This window comes from Lipotes vexillifer, unplaced genomic scaffold, assembly GCF_000442215.2.
Source record: "Lipotes vexillifer unplaced genomic scaffold, Lipotes_vexillifer_v1.1 scaffold1043, whole genome shotgun sequence".
NCBI classification, from domain to species: Eukaryota; Metazoa; Chordata; class Mammalia; order Artiodactyla; family Lipotidae; genus Lipotes; species Lipotes vexillifer.
Genome location: NW_006769301.1, coordinates 780,870 through 807,458, shown reverse-complemented (window position 1 = coordinate 807,458; position 26,589 = coordinate 780,870). Strand labels below are relative to the sequence as shown.

The window sequence follows — 26,589 nt, the reverse complement described above, 5'->3', positions numbered from 1 at the left end:
CTTCAAAAGAGATGACGTTTTAGAAAAGCCTGAAGGAAATGAAGGAGTTAGCCACACAGATACCTGGGAAAAGAGAAACCCAAGCAGAGGGAAAAGACAAACCTTAGAGGTAAATGGCTAGTATATTCATGAAATAAGAAAGAGGCCTGAGTGGATGCTAGGGGAAGGGAGGTCATAGGAGGGGTGGGAACCTGTCCATGATGATTGTATCAGGGATAAGAATGGGACCCATGTCTAACCAATAAGACCCAATTATGGGACTTTGAGATGGGATGCACGTCTAAGATGTTGTTTCTTATGGATATCTGTACAAGCTCATGATTAATTAAGAATAAAGTTAACAAAGAGGCTTAAGTCCGCTGGACTTGAGCTTCGTTTGACATAATAAAGGAGACTCGATTAAAAACTGAACACACACTGGCATATTTCACTTAAATACAGGAATATCAAAAATTCTGAAATGCCCTTCAACAACTGAACACTGATGATATGAATATCAAAGAAGTTGGATAACTGCCCAGGTACGTCTTACCTAGAGGTGTATAGAGTTCATAACTCCCAAAATATGCCATCTTGGGATATCCAACCTAAACTGAAACAAGATCTGACCACTCTTTACTTATTTATTGATAAGAAGGAGAGAATGAAGTATTAGATAATAAATAGTAATAATAATAGCAAATGATTACATAGAATTTACTATGTGCCAGAATTGTTCTAAGTGTGTCTATGAATGTATGTGTGTGTGTTGATTCCCTAAAATACCCCATGAGGTAGATATTATAATCCCAGTTTTACAGAGGGATGAAACTAAGGTACAAAGAGGTTAAAAAGACTTTCCATAGCTTACCTAATTTGATCATAGAAGAGCCAGATTTTGAACCAAGATACAAACATACCTTGGAGATATTACAGGTTTGGCTCCAAACCACCACAATAAAGTGAATATCACAATAAAGCAAGTCACATGGAATTTTTGGTTTCCCAGTGCATATAAAAGTTATGTTTACACTATACTATAGTGTATTAAGTGAGAAATAGTATTGTCTTAATTAAAAAATACTTTATTGCTTAAAAAATGCTAAGCATCATCTGAGCCCTCAGTAAATTGTAATCCTTTTACAATAGTAACGTCAAAGATCACTAGTCACAGATCACCAAAACAAATATAATAATAATAAAAAAGTTTGAAATATGGTGAGAATTACCAAAATGTGGCACGGAGACATGAAGTGAGCAAATGCTGTTGGAAAAATGTCACCAATAGACTTGCTTGATGCAAGGTTGCCACAAACCTTCAATTTGTAAAAAAATGCAACATCTGCAAAGTGCAATAAAGTACAGTAAAACAAGGTATGTCTGTGCTCTGATTCCAGAATATGCGCTCCTAATCATTTCATGACCTTCATAGCAAACTGCTATTTTTTCTTTTTTTTTTTCTTATTGTAGTAGAAACCACTAGCTGCCAATCCAATATTTAGTCAATCATAATATTGGAACACTGAATTTATTCAGGGTGGCAATTTCTCAGACTCTCCGGTTATGAGACCAAGTTAGGCTAATAATATATAAATAGAGATTGCTTGAAGGGACCTCTGGGAAAGCTCATTAATGGCAAATACAGAGGTGGAAGAGGTCTTTTGCCCTTTTTGCTTACTCCTTCCTGTTCCTGGATATGAATGTGATGCCTGGAGCACCAACAGCCTTTTTGGACAATGAAGCAAAACTCCATACTAGGGATATAAAAGAAGAAAGATGAAGAGACAGACTGCCTGATGCCCATGATATTATCATAATAGTCTTGGAGGATCTACCTGAGGATTTTTTTCACATGAAAAAAAAGAAACATCTCATATAATCAAGCCACTATCTTTTGGATTCCCTAACATAAGCAGTCAAACTGAATCATGGAAATCTGTGTTCTAAGTAGAAAAATGAGCCCTCTAAACATATCCCTTCTGGAGTTCTAATTACTCCAAAAATATAAGACAAGCAGGTAAGTCACTTGCAAATGCAATGAAGTTTGTATGTACAAACTTTGCAGTATAAGTCATTTGAACTCCCTGTACTCTTTTACCAGACAAACATACACCCTAACAGATGTTTGTTATTTGGTTTTAGTTCTTAATAGAAAAAACTCTCCATTCCATACAGAATATAATATTAAGACAGAAATACCAGTACATATTTCTTATATATAAACTTATTCATATACTCATATGTTCATATATTAATGTGTAGTAATATATTCATAGATAAACTTACTCATAAATTTGAAAAATGATTTGGCTTCAAATATACAAACAATAGTTGGCAAACTCGTTATCACTATTCTTATTTATAGGAAGTTCTGAAGGATGTTAAGCAACTAAAATAACCATAAGCCACAATTCCACAAAATAAGCTATATGTTTATACAAACACAAAATGAGGTTTGTACATTGCAAAAACATTGTTTAGTCACAGGAGGCTTGAAAGCACAAAACATGGGGTTTAAGGTTGGAAGTTTCCCAAGTGCTTTCTTGTACTGTTGGCAACAGAGAACAACTGCCTCATCATAAGGGTGTTTGGTTTTGTTCAAGGACATACCCCAAGCATCTAGAACCATGTGATAAGTAGGTGCTCAGTAAGTATTTGATGGTGTTGAATGAACTGGACGTGAGCACTCAGAGAGAGTCAAAGGAGGTTTTCCTCATCTATCATTGCAAGATACGTAGGCAGCCCCTTTGAAGAAATATCTTTGAAAAATATCAAGCTGCCCCTACAACCACAAAATAAATGCAATATAAAAAAAACTGAATAGATAAAACCTAATACAATGGAACAAAGTTTCTAATATCAAAGGGGTGCACGTTCTAATTTCAACTCCTCTGCCTGCTGTCTTATTTGCTCTGTTTTCTTATTCTATTGACAGCATGAAGTCAGACCTCAAACGCTGAGAAATTTGGCATCTGTGTCCCAGGGCATATTAATTTCTTAACTGTAATAGTTGTTGTTGTTGTTGTTTAAACTTGGGGGGTTACCCACCACAGAAAGCCTCTGTGGCAGGAGGAGGGCAGATGATTTAATGATATCTTGTAGACCTGATTTAATGGTAATCAGCTTGTAGACCTGACTATGGATTCAGGGAGAGAAGTTTGGAGAGGGTAGACATTTTGCTTAGGTAACTGCTGTGCATCGGTCAGAGAATGTTGTTAAGGAGGCAGAAAACAGTGAAAGATAGAATGGGGGTGGAGAATAAAGAGGCTGGGCAGGTTTCAAATCTCATTCCACACGGGATGTAGGATTTTTAGCTTTTACTTCCACACACATATACACATACACTCACATGGAATTATATTTATTACAAACTTTACACAGAATAACTTGTAGAGATAATACTAAGAATGCCTTTACCACCTAACAGTTTATTTTTACATGACAATATGACTTTTGGGTCCTTAAAGCTGTATTGTGAATCATTCATACACAAATGAATTTACACATTCAAGTATAGCCTGGATTTTTAACTTTGTATATGTTATTTTTATAATCAGTCTTTAGAAACTTTTGTACATTTGTTACAGTTGAACCTAGCAGCCTAGATACTAACACATTCTGTTGATTCACTGTTAAATATTTATCCATCTATTTATCTCTCCTTATACTTAGGTAGTCTTCTGTTTTTTTAAAAAAAACATATTCCTCTCTATGATTTATGCTATAAAATCTCTGTCTTTATTTACCTCAATGCAATATTTTGTTTTCCTTACAACATTTATTAAGCAAATACTTCATCATTTAATTTTATCTGATATGCTATATATTTATATATAAATTTAGATCTTTCTGGAATATCACTCTGTCCTAATCATTTCCTTTCTGTTATTAATTATTATGTACTTTTCCCTAAAACTTTATTTTCTGTATTATTTGTGCTCTTAAGATCATGTAACCTTATTTTTCAAGTCATTTGAGTGGAAGTTTTGTCATATTTTTAGCCATGTCAGTTTTTTTTGTCTTTGATTCAATAATTTGCAAATTTTGAAATAGATATCTAAGAAGATTCCTAAATCCTGGGAAATCCTTGGTGTGCTCATCAATGTTGTTTTGTTTTTTTTTAACTTGTGACTTAAAAATTATTTTACGGAGATGAAATTCACATAATATGCAATGAATTATTTTAAAGTGTACAATTCAGTGGCATTTATGCATTCACAGTGTTCTGCAACCATCATCTCTCTCTAGTTTCAAAACTTTTTTATCACCCTAAAACACCCTGTTCTTACTACAAAATCACTTCCCATTTTCCCCTGCACCCATCTACTGGCAACCACTAAACTGCTGCCTGTCTCTATGGATTTGCCTATTCTGGATAATTCATATGAAAGGAATCATACAATATATGACCCTTTTCATCTGCCTTCTTTTACTTAGAATGACGTTTTCGAGATTCATACATGTTGTAGCATGTTATCAGTATTTAATCCTTTCTATAGATGAATAATATTCTACTGTAAGGATATACTACATTTTGGTTATTCATTCATCTACAGAAGGATGTTTGGGTTGTCTCCATCTTTTGACTATTAGAAATGATGCTGCCATAAATACCTGTGTACAAGTTTCCATGTAAACATATGTTTTCATTAATCTTAGGTAATACCTAGAGATGGAATTGTTGGATGATAAGGTAATTCTATGTTTAGCCTTTTGAGGAACTGCTGAACTGTTGTCCACAGAAGCTGTACCATTTTATATTCCCCCAGCAATATGAATGTTTCTATTTCTCTGCATTCTCACCAATATTTATGTCCTTTTGTTTTGTTAATTATTATGGCCATCCTAGTATGCATAAAATGTACTTTATTGTGCTTTTGATTTGTGTTTCCTTAATGTACAATGATATACATCATGTCTTGTGCTTGTTTGCTATTTGTATATTTTCTTTAGAAAAAAGTCCATTCAAGTTCTTTGCCTATTTTTTAAAATCAGGATTTTGGTCTTTTTGTCTTTGAGTTGTAAGAGTTCTTTATTTATTCAGGATATTAAACCCTTATCAGATATATAATTTGCAAATATATTCTCCCATACATAAGTTGTCTTTTGACATTATTGATAATGTTATTTGAGGTACAAAAGTTTTCAATTTTAGTGAAATCCAATTTATCTAATTTTTCCTTGTTACTCATGCTTTTGATGTCAAACCTAAGAATCCATGGCTAGATCCAAAATCATAAAGATTTATCCTATATTTTCTTCTAATAGTTTTATACTTCTAGATTTTACATTAATGCTTTGTATCCATTTGAGTTAATTGTTGTATCTGGAGTGAGGTAGGGGTCCAGCTTCATTCCTTTGCACATGGTGGTCATAGAGCTGTCCCAGCACCATTTGGTGAAGAGACTACTATTTCCCCACAGAATGGTCTTGGCACCCTTGTTGAAAATCCATTGGCCATAGTTGTTTGTTTGTTTGTGGACTCTCAATTTTATTCCATTGGTCTATATGTCCATTCTTATGCCACTACCACACTGTTTTGAATAATGTAGCTTTGTACTAGGTTTTGAAGCTGGGAAGTAGGAGTACAGTGAATTTTTTTTTTCTTTTTCAATATTGTTTTGGCTATTTGGAGCCCCTTGCAATTTCATATGAATTTGAGGAGTGGAATTTCTGCAAAAAAAAAAAAAATCCACTGGATTTTTTGCAGGTATTGAATTCAATCTATAGATTGCTTTGGGGATAATTCCTATCTTAACAGTATTGTCTTCCTCTCAAAAAACATGAGATGTCTTTCCATTTAATTAGGTCTTCTTTAATTTCTTTCAACAAAGTTTTATAGATTTTAGTGGACAAGTCTTTCACCTATGTGGTCAAATTTGTTTCTAGGTATTTTATTATCTTGGATTCCATTATAAATGAAATTATTTTTTAAATTTCTTTTCGAATCATTCTTTGCTAGTATTGAGAATAAAATTGAGTTTTCTCCATTGATAATAAGAATAACCAACAGTTATATAGCACATATTAAATGCCAGGCATTGTTCTAAGAGCTTACACATGTCTATGGTCTCAAAACACTATAGTCTATAAGATAAAGGTACACTATCTTAGCATGGCCTACAATGACTTCCCATTAGGCCTCAAGCTATACTTCTATCTGTATGTATATCAACTGACAATGAAACAGCTCACTGTCACTGAATACACTATGTTCTTTCATCCTTCAATGTCACTGCACACTTTATCCTTTTTTGTCTAGGATTATTGCCCCATATCATCTGTCTGGGAAACTCCTACTTATCCTTCAAGAATTAGCTCGAATGTTGACTCAGCTACTTAATCAGTCCTTTTAGGGAGGATCCATGCTCCTATCTTTTTTAATGGTTTATATGTGCCTCTTTTATAATGATTTCATCTTGTGTTGCCATTATCTTTCCTGCTTATTCTGGTGCCCTCCACTGTATGGAGATAGTTGAATGCAAGGACTGTATTTTATATGTTTTTGAACCTTTAGGGCCTGATGCCATATCCAACTTAGTAGATTCTCAATAAAGCTTTCCTAGATGAATGAGTGGACCAAATACACAAAGGTGATCTACTTTGTCAAAAAATATACTCATCCTAGTTCGTATATCCAAAAAGCAGTAATCAAATTCCCCTGCATGGTTTAAATCAAGAAAATTAACTTTGTTATTAAACACACTACTGGTAGCAAATGAGGGAGTCTTTTTCTCCCGCTATTTCCCTTCCTCCCTTATTCTCTCTCACTTAAAGTACTAAGGTCATTTTTGTTCATCTAAAAACCAAACCAAAAAAATGAAATGAAATGAAATAAAATAAAATAAAATAAACATAGCTTAGAAATATGGTACTGTTATACTTTACATTAAAACGTCTAAGAATATTCTCCTTATACTCACATGGAAAGAAACGTTGATAAGCAAAATGATTTAACAGAAAGAAGACAATGTAATTCAGAAGATTTGAGAATTTCTTATATTCCTTTTTAAGAGTGTGACACTGACTCTGTATTGTACCTCTCTGAGCCTGTTTCCTCATCTATAAGGCAAAACAAATACTCCCTGCTCTGCGTACCACAAACTACTGGGGTGAAGATCAAGAGAGATAATGCTTTTGAAAGAAAGCCATGAAACAAAATGTGCTGTACAGCAAAGTATGTAGTTATTCACTCACCAAACACAGTTCTTGCAGGCACAGATTCTCTATTAAGCCAGAATGACACTTGGGAGAGAATGACAGTCATGATGCAAGGCAGATATGTCTGAATCACAAAATACCCAATTTTTCTTTTCAAGTGGAAATGAGCTGTCATTACGGTATATTCACCTAGAAGAAAAATTTAAGAAGCTTAAGAAACTGTAATAGTCAATAGTTTGAACATTTTGGAAATGGAAGGGATTAGGCAAAGAACAGTCCCTGATTTAAAAAAGGAAAGAATTTGCCCCATATATGACATGGAAAGTATATAACATTAAAATGCCCACTTAGCATAGCAAGAGTATTTAAAAGAAAATTTTCATATGACCAAAAAATTTGAATGGCATGTGTATTGTGTTGAATTTGTTTTTCTCTCTAGGTCATGCTTACTGACCGAGAGATAGAGGATTCATAAATGCTCTGACCATGGATTATCTTACTTGCTCAGGTTCTCATCCCCTTTGGTCCCAACCTCAAGCCTCTGTTTTGACTGTTTCCAGTCCAGTCCTCTCTGGCTCTTTAAAGTATTGATCTCTGGCCACATCTCCAAGACTGATCTCCTGGCCCAGATTTTCTACTTTTAATCTTGTCACCAATTCTGAATTTATGTGTTAATGTCTGCTCTAATATAGTGGGGTCAGTTCTATCTGATACTCATAGCTACCTTCCTTTCTGCTCTCTGGGTTTACATCTGCCAGATGTGAGATCATTCGTTCATACAGCTGCTTTTTCTTCAAAAGGGCTTTAGCTTTCCCACACAGACCAATAGTAATTATCCATAATCAAGAGTTGAATAGTCATAACTTATCCAGAATAGGGGGAAAAGAATTAGAAAGTGAGGGGAATTGTAACACTGTGTGAAGGTAAAATTGGCTTGTCTCAAAAGACACACATGTTTTGAATTGGGAGCATAAGTTAGACTAGTGTTTTTTAAACTTTAATGCACACCTTGGTATCTCCTTGAAATCTTGTTAAAATGCAGATTCTGACTTAGTAAGGAGTCAGGCCTGAGATTCTGAATTTCTAAAAAGCTCCCAAGCACGGTCTCCTGCTCCTTCTTAGGGCACAAAAGGTTTTAAGCAAACTGACACATTTCCAATGACGTTAACCCATTAATCTTCTTAGGAACTAGCTTTTCTTTAGACTCATTTTACTAACCTGTACTGGATTTAATTGTCTCCTTCCCAATTGATTGGCCCAGCAGATCATACTGATTTAACCTAGAGCCATCAGGAGCAACTTGTACAGAATCAGATGCATTGTATGTCCAAATGTAAGTGACCTCCGAGGTTGTATACGCATCTGTAAGAAATCAGGAAAAAAATCTTTTTAAGCATTTTAGTAAGAACTATCAATAACATCCAGCATTAAAGGTCGCATATTTCATAGAATTATTGTTTACTATAAAAATTGATATTTTTTAGGGCAAAAAAGTGTCTTTGAAATTTACAACTTCAGTATGAAGGGTGTGAAGCAGACCAAGAGAGACAACCGTGACCACAAGAGTATCTTCACTGTAACCACTTTGAGAGATGAAGAGCAAATTTCTCTTTAGCGCCTGCAAAAATCACTGGGCCCTGAGATGGTTAAAACATCCTCCATATTCGCAAGGTAGTAGATGACGGCATTGCAGTAAACAGGTTATGAATGCCCAAGGCCCATTTAGCCAGTTAATTTAGAAATAATAATCACTCATGAAAAACTTATATCCATGTGAGAATAATGATGACATGTGTTTATTTTAGATATTATTTTTGTAGTTAGTTTTGTAGGTTTTTCTTCAAAACGTTCACCTAGTTAAGAATTAAGTGACTTGGTCTTCCCTGGCGGTGCAGTGGTTGAGAGTCCGCCTGCCGATGCAGGGGACACGGGTTCGTGCCCCAGTCCGGGAGGATCCCACATGCCGCAGAGCGGCTGGACCCGTGAGCCATGGCCGCGGAGCCTGCGCGTCCGGAGCCTGTGCTCCGCAACAGAGAGGCCACAGCAGTGAGAGGCCCGCGTACCGCAAAAAAAAAAAAAAAAAAAAAAAAAAAAAAAAAGAATTAAGTGACTTATCTATCATAGTACAATGCATTTCATTAGAAGAATGAGAATTTTGCAGAATATGCAAAATAATTCAGAATGCTATAGTTTTGCAAGTTGAAAACACTTTTGAAAACCTGTTCATTTTAAAATTAATTAATGCACATAGATCTCACTGAACTATACTTGCATAGCATCCTAATTAAGCTATGGATTGGCAGGAGGAGACAAATCACATACAGACCAAGTATAATTTTCTGATTTATTTGGCCAAGGATACAGAACTAAGCAGAAGTGAGATGACTCTAACGCTGGAAGGCAGGCAGCCTATCTTGTCTCAGTACTTCTCTGGCCCTGGCATTTCCCTTGTGCCTGTAGGGGGAACAGCTGACCTCTCCATGCGGGCAGAGTCTCTCCACAGTTGAATAACCAGACAATTCCAGCTGTACTACTGACCTTTCAAAGAACTTCTATGCACTTTTGCTCAAGGGAATGTTTAGAAATATTAGTTACTCCTGGTCCTTGAGCAAAACTCAGCATCACAGTCACATTTTCAGTTGAGGGAGAGAAAAAACCAGCAATATCTCTGCCTCTAGCTCTCCAGGACACTGGAAAAGCTCATTTACCTGTCATCTAATAGGTTTTCTAGGTTAATACCATTGTTCCGGGGTGGTTCTGGTACTTACCTTGATCTAAAGTCTGTGATCACAAATCCATTCCCACTTAAGCATTAGTTACAATAAAGTGAATGCTGTGTCTTATTCACTGTGTGATCTTTTAATGACATACTACAGTGTTGTCTGGTTTTCAGAATGTTACTAGTAAATGTTAATATCAGTGAAATACATGTATACACCTACATCCACAAATAATTATATTATGTGAGACAATTTTTGAAATAGCATTCTAAAAAAGTATGTATGTATGTATATCATTATACATACTTCATATCATTATATGTATATATATATATATATTTGTTTTAATAGCAGATCTATTCCTACAGCTTGCATATGAATGAATTCAGTTACCCTAAGGTCTAAATTTTTATTAATTAATTTCAATTAATTAATCATTGATGATTCTGCTGTTATGTATAAATAAGTAACATTAGTAATGTGTATAACTAGCAATGCATTTGCAGATCATCAAGTGGACTTCTCTTCAATAAAATTTCAAATGACACAGAATTTAATAAACCAAAAAGACATCACATGCTCCAGTTCATATTAGAAGGCCTCAGAGTACTCAGTAGTTGTGGATCTTAATAAATTATGAGGTTTTATTTTAAGCAATTATAATAATTCTACTTTTGAATTTTGACGTTTACCTTTAAACATAAATAAGAGAAGATGAAACTCTACAAACATAGGTGACATTTTAAAGAAACTAGCAAGAGACTAATGGGAGGGCCTCTATCTTACTCATATCTATACTTCTTGCACCTGGCACAATGCCTGTCACGAGGAAAATGTTCTCACTTCATTCTTGCTAGATTAATCAATAAACTCATAATATTTTAATTCTGTTATTTACTGTTATGAAAGATGGAAATCTGGATAGAAGCCTAAGAATATGTTAAAGAAAATGACTGATCCTGCCCATGTCTTTTATAAAAAAGCAATTATTTACTTTCATTTTTTAGGCAGGAATGTTTTTTAGATTGGGGGTCTGATGAGAAGAGAGAGCAGAAAGTTATGTAATGCAGATTAGAGGCATTTCCTGGCCTACCAACACACATATAAACTTGGAGACCATTGTGATTTTTCAGTGAAGTATAAAAGGATGAGAAAGACAAATTTCTTTATAAATTCCATATCTAGATTAGGTTTCCATTAAATAATTTTATTTAATTTTATGCAGTAATCCATTTTGAGTCCTAGTCAGCATTAAACATCAAATGCATACTGACCGATTCTTAATATTTGATAACCAAAACAATCACCAAATCATTATTATCCAAAAAGAAAATTTATAATTTCTTTTGGGATAATGCCCAGAATACTCTTAGATTTCCATTCAGGAAGTTTTAAATCAAATTAAATAGCAAGGAATTATATAAAGATGTGAGGCAACGGGAATAACACAAAACGAAACTGAATTCAAATTTTAAATTAGTAGAAAAGATGCTTCTTTTATTTGAGAACAATGATAAAAAGTTCCAGAAATTCTATCATTTGTGGGGACACAAGGGAGTTTTTTAAATAAGTGAGGAGTAAATGACTAGAAGAAAAAGTCATGTCTGCTTCCACTAAAATTTGTTATGCCAGCATTTTAAGTTTTAGGTTGGCTTGTTAGTCTATACACCATGCTCGTGTCCATACTATTAACACTATGTCTCAAGTACCTACTATTGGCAAGGATAAATAAAAGAATATACAACTTTTTTACTCAATGTGTCAGAAAATAAATATGGAGAAAACTAAAAACAATTACTTCAATAGAAAGTGCCTAACAGTAAGCTCTGTGTGTTGCCTGCAACACTTCTAGATACAGAAAACCATATTCTCAAATGTACAGTATTACACTACTCTGAAGATGCACTCTAAGGGATTTAAAAATTTCATTTAAAATATTTTCACGTGTATTTATTTCAAATTCAGAATTGAGACATCATACGTCATTTATATTTGGTATCTTAATGACACTAACTTGTCCACTGAAAAATGCCTTTCCTTCTTAGACCATAACTGCATCTTGAATAAATCCTTTCTTTGGTATGAAGGCTTTTCAGTTTTCTATTTAATGCCATTTATGCAATGCAAATGAGTTTTTCTCTGCTGCATCTGCTGCAGTTTTTCCAGCATCATGTTTACTTTGTATAACAAGATTGACTCTTAAATAATCTTCGAAAAAGTGCCAGTATTGAAGTGATAGTTTCCATGAAAAGAAAAAACGTTTATTGTTAAACAAAGGGGAGATTCTCAAAGAAAATAGAGAGCTGACACCTTTCGTAAGATTGAACAGAACAAACAATATTGAACTTCTCATTCCACAAAACTATGGCCATCCATAAAATTAGAGTGTTTTGCATTCATATTAGCCACCATTCTTCTCTTTTCTTTCACTTGATACAGTCTGTGGGGAGAAGGCATATTATTCAGTCATACATATTTGTATCAGGTGAGAGAACTGCATTTCTATACAAGAGACTGAAAAGTCAAAACTGCCCAGAATGGACAAAGATGGAGGTGCCAGAAAGAGCAAAGGTTTCTGAAAAGGTCAGGCTATGGAACACACTTACAAAAGAGAGAAGCTGCTTAGCTGTGTCCATGAATTTATCCTGAACCTGCCCTGAATGCCTTGTGGGCCTAGGGAGATGATTTGACCTTCCCTCTTTTCAATTATTCTGGGAGAGCTAATGCTTCTGCTTGACATATAAGATACAACCTCAGTGACCTAAAGAACAGCCAAACGCACAGAGCCTTTTCTGAAATATTTTATGTACACAGAAGGCGCCCACATGTAGCAATCGAGTTACATCATCTCCTTCAAATTTATTTTAGAAAGAAACTTTCCTTCCATTATTAGAGAGTAGAAAGGTAATTAGAGATCCAGCTTTTTCTTTTACCTATTCTCTGTTGCCATTTGCAACAGGTTGATCACTACTTTAACAAATAGAATCTATCCTTAACATTTCATTCTTAGTTGGAAAAAAAAGCCATTTATTTAGCATTTTTAATGGGTTAGCACTTGAAAAAGAAGGTAAATGACATAGTCCTGACCTTCAAGGAGCTCCCAATCTACTTTTTCACATTGATAAAAACACAGGGTGTTCTTTATTAGCAGTAAAGCAAATGACAATTAAACACAATGATTAAGATATGATATTTGAGAGTACAATAGGGCTAGCCAGTTGATTACTTGAGGGAAATCAGTATGTTTTTTATTTCTGCATCTTATTGGGCAAGTATTAAGCATCCCATCATATGAGAAGAAAGTATACAATTAAGTTGTGCTGCTGCCTATCCCTGATTTTATTGACCCAAAACATGTACCTTCATCCCCATACTTACAGCTGCCAAATTTCAGAGGACATGAGTGGGCATCCATTGGAAAATCCTCCAAGTGCATTGGACATTCAGCTTGAACTGTAAGCCTAAAAGTCAAAATTCCACTCTTTGTTTACGTAAATTTGCAAGTCAAGATAAATCACTGCTTATTGTGGTCAACAGAATTAATGATGAGGTAGGACCCTCATTAGGGCATCTGATTAGGCTAATTCACATTTAAATATACTTTTGTTCTTTCACATTTAGGTGATCCTTCAGAAGACATTTGCACCTACAAAATCTGAGCTCAAGTAACAATATTTATTTAAAAATATACTTTAAGCATTTTGTACTATATGGTTAGTTAAGAAGTTATGTACACATTTTTGAAGGTTATTTTCCCATTAACTTCAGTATTAACATTTGAAATCTTGAAGAAAAAAATGAAAAAAAACCCTCTGTCATAAAAAGAATGCTATTTTCTCCCAACATTCCATCAATAACCATATAGCAAAATTGATATAGGAATTCAATAATGCCTCAGAGAAGCACCCTTCAAAATTATGTAAATTGTAAATGAATATCATATACTGTATATAGATACATATATATAAATATAAATATAGACATAGTTACATATATAGATATATCTCCTAGAAATATCTTGTTGAGACTAGACTATTCAAATTACAGACACAGGTTATGAATGTTAAAGAAATATTTTTTTTGTATATACATGATCACATTAAAGAGTAATCATAGCAAATTTGTTTTAAAGAAAATTATCAACTATTCCATTTCAGACAAAGGTAAATTATATAAAATAGGGACTAAACTGAACTTACAGAAGAATCTCTGACAATGAACAAAACAAATGTAAACCAACAATTTAATTATAGCTTATATACTTCCAAGAGAGTTTTTAAGTAGAACCCTACACAATATTTTTCCAAACCCCAAATTTCCAATCATTGTCTTAATTCACAGGACTAATTAGCATGTAAAATCAAGGGGAATACGGCATCTATATTGCAAGATTCAGAGAGAGAAGCAGAAAGAATAGCTAACTTCCATTTTAGGCAATGGTCATTTAGCAATGAGAACTTAAGAGTTTTTTTCTTTAAAGATCAAGACTGTATTATTGTCCCTTCTTAAATAACTTTCACAATTGAAATCCAACACTTAATGTTTCATATGAAATAATACATCAAATGCTTCGAATACACATCTGTCTATATACAATGCTGATGAAAGTTATCTATGTTTTAAAGTCTTTATCAAACATTTACCTTTTAGATTATACACCATTTTATTAGATTTGTGATTGTTTTCTTTGTTACGTAATATAAGTAACTTATTTTTAAAAGACTAATTCATGAGAAGAGTTCAAATGGAACAGTGATTAGAGTCAACAACTGTATATTTCCTTCAATAATTTTTTAAGATTGAATCATCTGAACTTGATGTCACATGACATCTCTGAGGTTATAAAAGTATTTTTCTCCCTTCATAAGAAGGATTAAAATATTAAATTAAGTGAAACTTACTTAAAAATTTGATGGGATATTTCATGAGATATTAAAGATAAAATTATGTGCTTGTATAAAGAAAAACTTAAATCATACTATTAAAGTTGTATGTAACTAAAATATAGTATGAAAAATAAACTGCCAAAAAAAATCAATTCTTAACAGCTAAGGCAATTTTTAAGCTTTAACACACTAAGATGAGTGTCAAACTCATAACCTTTATTTTTTAAATATCAAAGCATTTATAAAGCATATTCTGGTTACCTCAATAATCTGTTATGAAAATGTTCAACTTGCTAATACTTGACAGCTAAGTTGGCTGGTTGGTTAATACACAGATTTCTCCGTATTTAACGGCAACATATCAAACCTGAACACATACCTCATTGTGTATAGCAGAGTCCCATCATCCTGGATTCGAAGAAGCTTGTTTGGCATTGTCATATTATGTGCTACTGATTTTTTCCCGTTGTGGAAGAAGGTATCTGGCGTCCAGATTTTACTGGCCATTAAATTGTTAAGTCGAAGGATGTTCATAGGACCTTTAAATTTTAACCGTTCATCTTTCCATTTTTGTCGAAAGAAAACATCTATTGTATATTCCTGAAATATAAAATAGAATTATTTTGAAAATAATAAATGTTTTAGATACAAAGACACTATAAAATTTCAACAAAAATAATAATATAGTTTAAAAAGAGAGAAACCTATTTTGAGAAGTGAATTTTGAAAGATCATTCCTTTATCTTATCAATAAATGTTGCCACTTACAATGGGATAAAGCATGTGTATTTGCACAATTAGCTACATATTATTATGAAAAGAAAATTATAAATTTACTTTCTCTGGTGTCTTTCAGTTGAACAAAGTCTTAGGCAAACTGCTTTACTACATTGTATAGTTTAGAACCACACGGAAAGGGGGCATGCTTTGGCCGGGTCTGGGTGGATTGTCCCAAATCATTCATCTCAAGAATGAGTAAGGAGGCAAGCAGGCAGCCTGATTCTCAGTAGAAAAAAAAGAAGAAAGGAAAAGAAACAACTATTAAATACACACACTGTGGGATCTATATGACCTCTCCTGTTGCCAAAGAAACTATAAAAAAAAAACTTATTGCTTTCTTAATCCTAAAAAAATGGTGAGATGTCATACTGTTAACAAGAATGTATTGGGGAAGATGATTTCAATAAAGTTTATTTAATGAAATTGTAATAAAATACTTTTAAAAGGTATTAGAATACTTAAAATATGAATATTTTGCAAACAAACACCCTCAGGTTAAAATGTACTTTTAAATATTCATACAGACCAGCTAGTGATCAATTCCCCTATTATCATCCTCCAATACGTTAAAAGTTGGTTTATTCAATCTCTCTGTCTCTCACCCTCTCTCTCTCTTTTCTCATTCCCCACCTCCCCTCTTTTTTCATTTTCTCTCTGTCTTTCTTAGGATAAGAGGATGTATACATTTTAGATGAGATGTACAATTCACAATTATGATCGATACTGACAATTTTTCGACATTAAAAATTTTGGTCAGTGTATGTTTGTGCAGACACTTCCATGATAAATAACTAAAATGTTCATTTATGCACCTGAGATTGGAAATTCAGAAACTGTCCTTTGTGCATAAAGCCATAGCCATCACATGTTTGAAAATAAACAACTTAGCAACTGGCAATTTCACTCAACTAAAATTATGTGTTTAAAAAAGGACATTAAAAAGGCCACATACTTATGACAATAACAAATCATTTATACAAACCTTACTCAAGTAAATGAAAGTAAATGATTCCCAGCGATCCCTCAAGAGTTGAATGGATGAAGATAACAAGAAATGGCCACAGGTAATGACATATGGACAGGAAGTAAAGAGTGGTTCTGGGCTCCTAACCCTTAGAAGAAAATATCATTATCTAATCCACCCTCACTGTGGTTTAGTCATGGTTTTTAAGTTCAATTCTATATAAGTGTAACTCATTTTAAAAAGAAACTGGATTAAGAGATGAGTTTTTGCTATCTGACAAATTTTTATGCAAATGTTTCTTCCAACTGTGGTTCTCCCAAATCCAAGCCTGATGTGAACACATTGGACATTTGCTTGTTCAGGCACACTGAATATATTTTACAACTTTCTGTCAAACTTCAGATTCAGTTTTTCCATTTCTATAAAATTATGAGATGTTTTATCTGTTTTCAGAAGCTCTTGCTATAGCAGCAAATATTTCCTACAGACCCATCACATAGGAAATACTCAAGGTTTCCAAACAGTAAATTACAGGTGAGCTCTTTTTAAAAAGTATTTTTAAGATTACTGTTTTTGAACCTTTGCAGTGTCCCAGGTATGCTCTGCCAACCTCTGCAGAGTGACCTGTGCCTTTTTCTTCCCCTCTCCACAACCAGGTACATTCATGTTATGCTCTGGGCAATTTTAGCAATCCGCATCCTCGCTATTCATCAGATAAAGCAAGCTCCCTACTTGCCTGGGCCAAGAACTGTACTCACAGCCATGCTCCCAGTCCCTTGAACATCTGGAAGAAACAGTCTGTATCTTTACTACTCATAATACAGCGTTCTATTACTAAAGATCGTATACTGCAATTATACCTTTGTTCCTCTGCCTTCTGCTAGATCTGCTAGATCTTCTAGCAGATCTTCACAAAAGGCACTATGGCTTTCATTGTGTATTATTTTACTTTGTCTTCAGAGACATAAGAGAGTGTAAAGAATACTACAAACACTTTGTAACCATCACCAGCAAGAATCACAAATATTATTGAAGCATTCTCTCTCCTGTGTATCCCTCCTCAATCACATTCCCCTCCTCTATGTGGAAATAATCATCTTGAATTTGGTGTTTATCATTCCCATACATGGGCTTACATATTTACTATATAAATGTATGTGTTCTGTGTCACATTTTTAATATTTCTATAAATGAGATCATACTGTGTATACTTTTCTGACAGATTTTTTTTAGTTACATTGTTGAGATTTATTCATAGCAATATATCTAGTACTTTGGTTCATTTTCATTGCTACCTAGCATTACCTTGTAAGAACGTTTTACAGTATTCCTCCTTTTTCCATGTTCTTTAATATTTTTTCTCTTTCCTTTGTCACTATTGTAAGCAATACTGTTATGAACATTATCAAACAATGCTTTAAGGTGTAAGAGTTACTTTAGACCAGAGGTCGGCAAACTTTTTCCATCAGGGGCCAGTTAGTAAGTATTCTAGGCTTTGCTGGCCATACGGTCGGTATCACAACTACTCCGCTCTGCTATTGTAGTCTGACACAGATAACACTTCAGTGAGTCAGAGTGGCTATACTGCAATAAATCTGTGTTTACAAGAAAAGGCGGTCAACAGGATTTTGCCCGTGGATCATGGTATATCCATCACTGCTCTAGAGTAAATGGACAAGTGGGGATACAAAATTTATTGTATGCACAATCAATAACAAGATATTGTCAAAATGAAATTGTAAGAGGTGTATACATTGCAATAAATAACAAGATACTGTCAAATCTTCAAAAATAACAAGATATTGTCAAGTTGAAATCCTAAGAGATGTATACATTTATATCCCCACTAGGTTCTCTACAATTTGGTATAGACAGAATATTTCATTTTAACCATTATGGCTGGCATGAAATGGTTCACAGTGCTGCCATTTGGCTTTTTCTGTTAACTAGTAAAATTTAACACATTTTCATATGTTTATTAAATGCTCTACTTTTCTCTTTTATGGATTGTTCATGTCATTTACTCATTTTCCTTTTAGGTTGTCCTTTTCTTATTGAGTTATAGAAATTCTTCATATTTTCTATATACAAATATTTTAGAAAATGCAGAACTCACTAAGAATTATAATAAAGATCATAAAGGTATACAAAAGATCATAAATATACCCCTGTATGTTTCTCTTAAACATGTCAAAGTTCTGCTTTTAACATTTAGGTCCTGGAATTACTGTGTATCATATGAGACACAGTTCCAAATTTTTTTTTTCACATGGAAAACAACTTTCTGGTACCATTTATTGACTGGCCTATCTTTCCCCACAGCTCAGCAATGGCATTTCTTTCATGTGTCTAGTGCTTATATAGGCAGGGATCTGCTTCTGTTTATATTGCAGTCGAAGACATTTTATACTTCCTATTATGGCTTTTTTTTTCTTTATGTGGGAGATATTGTGAAGTATGTTTTTATGATTCCAAATATATTGGTTTCTTTTACTTATATTTTTGTCATTGATGTTTAATTTTACTGCTTTATGATAAGAGATTATGCTCTGAAGTTGGCAATAATTTTCAATGTACTTAAAATAGCTTAAGAAAAATTTTTGTTGAAGCTGACCATTTCCATCTTTTAATGGTAAGGCAATTCAGTCCATTTGCATTTAATGTGATTACTAATATATTGGATATGTCCCCAGGCTATATTGTTTTTAGCAGTGACAAAATGATGAGGCTAGATGGGATAACTTATTTAGATGTTTCATGATTAACTAATTAAAATAAATAAGAACTCTAGAAAATTATGGAAGAGGAATCATAAAAGAACACAGATCCATACACACATACACAATGAGTAGAGGGAGAGAAAAGTATCAAACTAAGAGAAAAGAAATTTTAAAAAGCATATAGAGATTAACAGTGTCAAATAGTGGTGAAAGATCTTGAACGCTTAGTAGAAAAAAAGAGTTCAGAAACCAAAATGCAATGGGTTGAGGAGTGAACAGAGCATACAAGTGGGAAAAAGTAAAGTATAAGGTACTCTTTGCCACTCCTGATTTTGTAAAAGCCATTAAGGGAAATCAGAGTTTAACCAGTAAAATCTAGAGACTAACTTATACCATTTAGCTATTGCCCTGTTAAAAGACACCTAAAATGCAGTAGTTTAAAATAGCAACCATTTATTATTAGCTCATAAGACTGAAGGTCAGCTGATCTCACCTGGGCTCAGTTGATCTCAGCTGTTCTTGCTCATGCATCTGCGGGTTTAGGCGGCCATTGGCTGATCTGAGCTGTTACTGTGTAGAGACACTGGGGCAACTCAGCTCTGCTCCAAGTGTCTCTCATCCTACTCCAGGGACCACTGGTCTACCCTGCGCTTACATTTCTCATGATGATGGCAGAAGTACAAAAGAACAACCCCCAGTGCACAAGCCCATTTCAAGCCATTGTTGTGTGATGTCTGTTAACAACCCATTGGCCAAAGAAAGTCACATAATTGAGTTGAGTGACAAATACTTTAGCAGGTCACCTCACTCTCAGTGGGAGGGCATTACGAAGTTAATGAAAAAAGATGTTGATATTGAAAGGGGTGAAGAATGGGTGCCATCATTGCAGCCTATCACACTAGCCCTCTGTGAGAGAAAAATAAAAGATTTTTCTGAATGAAATGAGATGTTTGAGAACATCTGAAACTTCATCATGTGACTCCAATGAAAGTTACATGGGTCTAACATCGGGGGGCAGGTTGGTTATAAGTTAGTAAGTATAACTGTAATCAACTGTATTGTACCTCAATTAAGTGTGGGCCCAGGAGCAGAAGCAAGATTATCAGCTTAGAGCAGTAGCTTACAAAGTGGGGTATGTACATCCACTTGGGTGTAGGAAGAAAATATTAGAATCTTTATGTTTATATAGAATTCTTATCTAAATATAAGAAGTAAATTAAGCTTTGCTAATAATATATGGAATGATATTGGCACTCTCACTATGTCCATAAGTAGTAGATGATGGTCATGCATGAAAGGCATGCTATGGGAAGAGAAGAAGCCACAACAGGGAATGGTCAAGTGATGCTGAATTCATTTGCATTCAGTGTACTGTGATTTGTACTCAGGTGAATTTTCAAGTTATAATAACTAGTTTTGATTAAACTAACTCTAGTGAAAATAGCCAATTGGCTTAAAAACTATTGCTAAATGACACCATGGATTGAAGAAAACACTAATAATTACACAAGCACAAGTGAAAAATAAGAAAAGGGGATATCACTTCTATGCCTAATACGAGTTCTTCATTAGCCACATAAAGAATGATGAACTAATCAACTCTACAAAGAAATATGCAAAAGCAAATCCATAATTTTCAATAAGGCTACTTAAAATATGGGTTTATACCCACTACATTTAATGATGAGCTTCATCTGAAGCTCATGTTGAGCCATGAAATACTGGTTAATGATAGCATAAGGACATTGCAAATAGTAAGTTGTTTTGAAAACCAAATATCCAGAACATGAAGATGAACAGCTAAACTTGGTAGATGGGTTTTTTTAAAATTGGCATGATGGTTCAGTAATCAGTAGCCAATGATGCACTTCTTAAATTTGAATTTGCATATCTTTTTCATCCATGGCAATCATTAAGACAAGTATTAAAATAATATAAATTTAGAATCAGACTTTTTTTTCTTTTTTTTTTTTTTTTTTTTGCGGTACGCGGGCCTCTCACTGTTGTGGCCTCTCCCGTTGCGGAGCACAGGCTCCGGACGCGCAGGCTCGGCGGCCATGGCTCACGGGCCCAGCCGCTCCGCGGTAGAATCAGACTTTTGATTGCTATATTATAAAATATTAAAGAAACATATTTAGAAATAATAAAGCACAATTTAAACATATTAAATGCTAAAATATTCTCAGGAATAGAAATCTTAAGTATGAGTAAAAATAAATCTATTTTAATAACGACACAATAATTATTCCTGAAAATAATATGTATTTTAACTTTATCTCATTCCAATTTCTGCTTTTGTGCTTCTCAGAATACCTCAATATATTAGTACAAAAGCATATAGATACAGACATATAGATACATAAACAAATAAATACAGTTGATTCACTAGTTTTTATGGTTTTGCTTTCAAGATTAAAATAACAGGGAAAGGAGACATTTCAATCAAATAATATTCATGTCATATCCGCTAAGTTACTACAGGATTTCCAGACAGATTATTTGCATGTGATTCTTTTAAATGCATATATAGTACTTGAAAAGAATATTTTTGAAAGGTTTCTTAAAATAAAACTCAAGTTTGTCATGAGTATATACTAAGATAGTAATTATTTGATTTGTGTGTTACAAGAAAATTGCCAGAAAGTACAAAACAATGCAAGTTCTTCATACAAATAAGACCTAGTCCCTTGAACCGAGGTCCTAAAAGAAATAAATAATACCAAGATCAACTACAAAATCGCTCAGAGAATACACAAACAACCAAGGAGCACAGTTAGAAAGAAACAAAAAAAAATTCATAAGGACCTATCAGCATGCAGCTATCCTCTGGCCTGTGTATAGGACACATGAGGCTGTTAACTGAGACTGAGAAGTTGAAGAATTCGTACACTTCAAGATTTGAAAAACTCTTTATGGGAAATTTAATCCAACTTCTCCTTTTTATAGATGGGATTATAGATAAATTTAGTGACTGCCCTGTTTCCAAGCTTGTAAGGGGGCAGAACCCAGACAAGGATGTGATTTCCAGCCTAATGTCTTTACTACCACTAAGTGTTATTTCCATAAAATGTATTGCTAACAGGGAAATCACTCTCTATTGCACAGTTTATTGAATAAACATGATTTCAAGAACACATTAATTTAGTGAAGACAGCATATTTTTTAGTGCCTGGCTACATTAATTATAAGTCAGTGCTTGTAGCCAATTTCTGAAGAATTATATCTACTCACTAAAACATAACCAAATTGCAGGACTGCTCTTGGAGTGATTTCTCATTTGCTTTGATTTACTGAGTGTATTTTTTTTAATTTTTAATTTAATTTAATTTAATTTTGGCCGTGCCGTGCAGCCTGTGGGATCTTAGTTCCCTGACCAGGGATTGAACCAGAGCCCTCAGCAGTGAAGGCACAGAGCCCTCACCACTGGACTGCCAGGGAATTCCCTACTGAGTGTATTTTAAAGTACCAGAATTTATTTCATTATACTCTTTTGCTATTAAAGGTTAGTCTCCTCTGAGTAAGTTCCTATCAGTGTGTTTCTTCAATAACGAAGAAAAATGTGGTTTATGAAGCATGTATGTAGCAACTGAAGAAATAACACCCTGAGACTATACAAGAATGGGTAAGATCTAACACTTACAGTCGGTACTCAAAGGGGTGTGAACCAGGAATTTACCCCAGTATTAGCATTGCCAAAATTGCAAAAACTGAAAAGCTTAAGAACAGATCAGCAGTGTCAGTAAACCCAATTAGTGCGGTTCATAAAATCTTATTATGCAAAGACGCTCACACAAACAGACTGCAGACCACCACAGCTACTGCATGTTCTGACTATTGTGCAGGCGAGATGCCTGGGCTTTCTCTTTGGAACTAGATGCCTGGCAGGTTTACAAACAAATTAGAAACTGATACTAAAGGTTCAGATTCTAACAGTAAATTATTAAAATATATCTAATCAAAAATACTTAAAATGATTAATAGAATATGTTAATTGCAATTCACTTTGATACAATTATTTAAAATTCATAATATCCTTATTAAATGTAGACAACTATTCCCATTTCACATATTCATTAAAAAAAGAGAGAGAGAAAGCCAAAATTTGAACTCAAACCTTATGTTTACCAACATCATGTTCTTTCATTGTACCATATGTAAAAACAGTCCTTGGAGGTGGGACATTAAAGGGAAATTTCCTTCTTTACAGACTAAAAAATAGACACTAGTCATGTATTATGGAAAGTTGCAGGCTGAGACTGAAGTTTTGGAATCTCTGTCAAAGTCTTCTTTCCATATTTAAAACTGACCCAAACACAGGATTGAAGGATAACAGCAATAATAATAAGTTGAGTAATGTGAAATAGATGTTAAGTGCATGCAATCTTAAGTCAGATAGAATAGGGTACTGGACCTTTAGCAGGTCACTTAATCTCTCTTTATTTCAGCTGACATATCTGTAAAATGGTGATAATTATACAACTTACTTCCTTTAAGGATGAAGTGGTATAATACATGTAAAGTTCTTAGAAACAATGTGGACATCAAAGAAGGTAGCCTGGTATGAATCACCTTCAAAGTGTCCTTCTCTCCCCATTCCCCATACTCAAGAAGGTGGCCTGGCAAGAGAGCGACACGCAGAAGCAAAAGGGCACAAAGTAAAGTGCCAGGGGCAGGAGCTAAGCAGGATGCCACAAGAGGGCCATGAAAGAGTAAGCCAGCTGTGCTTTTGGTGTTTTGGATAATAAAGAGGTCTTTGAGAAGAAATCACAAGTGTGCCCCATGAGAGGTCCTGTATTTAGCTACCGGCCATTTAAATGTCATTGATTGCCAGGAGAGAACCACCAACAGAATAAGCTAAGTAAAAAGGAATTCCACCCCCCCTTTTTATAAAAATCTCCCTTTTTCTTGCTTCAACTCTGGAAGACCCAGAAAGAGGAGAGGAAGAGTAGATCATGGCCTCTCACCCACTGTGCACCCGTTACCTGTGACCACGGCTAAGAAAAGGAGAGAAGCTCTGAATGGCATATGAGATTGAAGTTAAAATTGGACTGGACTGGGCTCTTTGATGTTTGAAAGTGAACAGAAAGCTACAAGATGCACCCCAGATATTGTCATGATATGGCAAAAGAAGATCCAAAGAGTGAAGTGCTGCTGAGTTTGATCAGTTGAATTTCTAAAGCCCTTGGGATGAAGCCCAAATGCTTTCTCACAGCCTCCAAAGCCCTGCAATGACCCCTCCCTCCCTTACTTCTCTAGTCTCATGCTTAGCAATTCTCCAGATATGTTGCCTATAGCAATAGTGATACTGCAGGGCCTCTGACGTGTCATGCTTCACCTTACTACCCAAACTCATTGATCTCCCTTGCAGTCTCTCTTCCCTGTCAACCCCTACATTTGGCAACTTTTGCTCCACATTGAGAACAAGTAGAAAGACCACCTTCTTCAATGTATCAACAGTATCTAGCTGCACAGAACATAGCAAAAAAGCAATAATTAGTCCATGAATAAACGAATGAGAGGAGCCACTGGAAATTAAATATAGTAACAAGGATTCTGGGCCATAACACCTCAAATGGTGCACAAGGAGAAAGGGATCAGCAGAGGCAGATGGTAGAAAAGCTCTCAGATATCTTATCTCAGTCCTCTGCATGCAATACCCTAATCCTTAAATTCAGAAGTGTGAAGTGTGTATGTTTATGTGTGTGTGTGTCTGTGTAACCATATTAAACTAATCACAGTAGGTTTTTCTTTTATATGATATTGACTTTTTAAAATATATTGACACATATAAAAAAAGCCAGGCTATAATAAGATCTATGGTAACAGAAATCTACTATGTTTTAAGTTTTATTTGGAGATGCTTTTATGGTGTTTTGGGGCATTTGGCTATAATGCCCTTCATGATCTGATTCTAAGTTATTTTCTAGCTTCATCTCCCCCCAAATCTCTTAAGAGTATTCTAGGCTGCAGTCACACTGAACTTTTACATTTTACTAAATTCAACAAGCTCTTTCACTTTGTGCTAAAACACTTTTCCCATTACATAGCCAGCCAGTCCTTGTTTGTCCTCCACTATCTTCTTTTCCTAGAAACCTTCTCAGATATATTCTCTACCCACATCTCCTCTGCCACCATATTAATCCATAAATACTTCAATAAAAACAGGACCACACTGTTTTAAAGTTGATGTGGTTTTTTTTTCTTAGCTGTTCCCCACTACACTGTGAACAACATGAGGGCAGCACTGAGTTATACTTAAGTATTTCAGCTCCCAACACTGACAGACAGAGTATGTACTTAGCAAATCTGGTTGAAAGGAACAAACACAACGCATGCCTTCTAGTAGCTCAGACGGCAGTAAAGAAGAAAAACATGTTCAGATTTTTATAATCTAGAGTGCAAAGTCATAAAAACGTGTGAAAGCCATGTGGTGGAGCACAGGTACAAGGACTGACTCTACTTGGAGTAGCCTAGAAAAACATCAGGGAAGATGAAATGGAGCTTGGCTTTGAATAAATGAAAGCTCTCCAGTTGGCCAAGGAGGAGGGTAGGCATAACAAGAACAGGGAAAAACATCTGCAAGGCCAGAGAGTTGTTAAAAATAATGGCAGGCTCCAAGAACAGTGAGAAGTTCAACGCAATCTTTAAAAATAAAAGCCTGTCTGATAGTTATAATGCCTTGCAGCTACTGCCCCCCGCCTTGCCTTCTCTCCCCGACCACGCTGCTTAAAAATGTTGCCTCCACTCTTTCTCCATTTCCTCACCTCCCACGTGCCTCAGCCCACTGCAATCTGGTTGCTTTTACCACGATCAACAAATATCTCCTTGTTCTTAATCTAATGACACATTTAAATCCTTTTCTTGGCTTTACCATAATATATGACACCGTTGTTTTCTCCTTACTTTTGTAATGCTCTCCCGCGTTAGCACTAAAACCACAGTCTCCTGGTGTTGTAGTTAACTCTCGGGAAAATGCTCATCATGGGACCTGAGACCTCCTGTGTCTGACAATAATCTACACGTAATGGTATCTCCTGGAGAATGTATGGGAGTAACACCGGTGGTTGGTTTCTATTATTCCTCCTCAAGGCATACAAGTTCTGCATAGTTTTCCCCAAAAGACAGGTCCCACCCTTGTAGCCTGGGGAAAGAACTTGCAACTTCTGCAATTTTTATTTTAAAAATCACTTCATGTTCAGAAATCCTAGCTGTTTGTTATTTAGTTTTTACAAAAGAATGGGGGAGTGGTAAGGAATGCCCTCCCCTGAGGCAGCCAAGTGAGCTATGACTAGATATATGTAATTCCTACAAGCCGCCCTCCTGCAGAAAGGTAATGGATCGAGTCAAACTAGTTAAACTACCTTTATCTGCACTCTTTC

At 34.8% G+C, this 26,589-nt stretch overlaps 1 protein-coding gene across 1 annotated transcript in view; it reads right to left on the bottom strand.

Moving 5' to 3' along the window:
* The window catches only part of GABRA2 (gamma-aminobutyric acid type A receptor subunit alpha2), a 126,090-nt gene that overhangs the window by 35,346 nt on the left and 64,155 nt on the right, over positions 1-26,589 (bottom strand). The window contains 4 exon segments of the mRNA XM_007445558.1: positions 7,177-7,329; positions 8,359-8,502; positions 13,239-13,321; positions 15,126-15,346. Coding sequence (XP_007445620.1) covers positions 7,177-7,329; positions 8,359-8,502; positions 13,239-13,321; positions 15,126-15,346 — 601 coding nt within the window.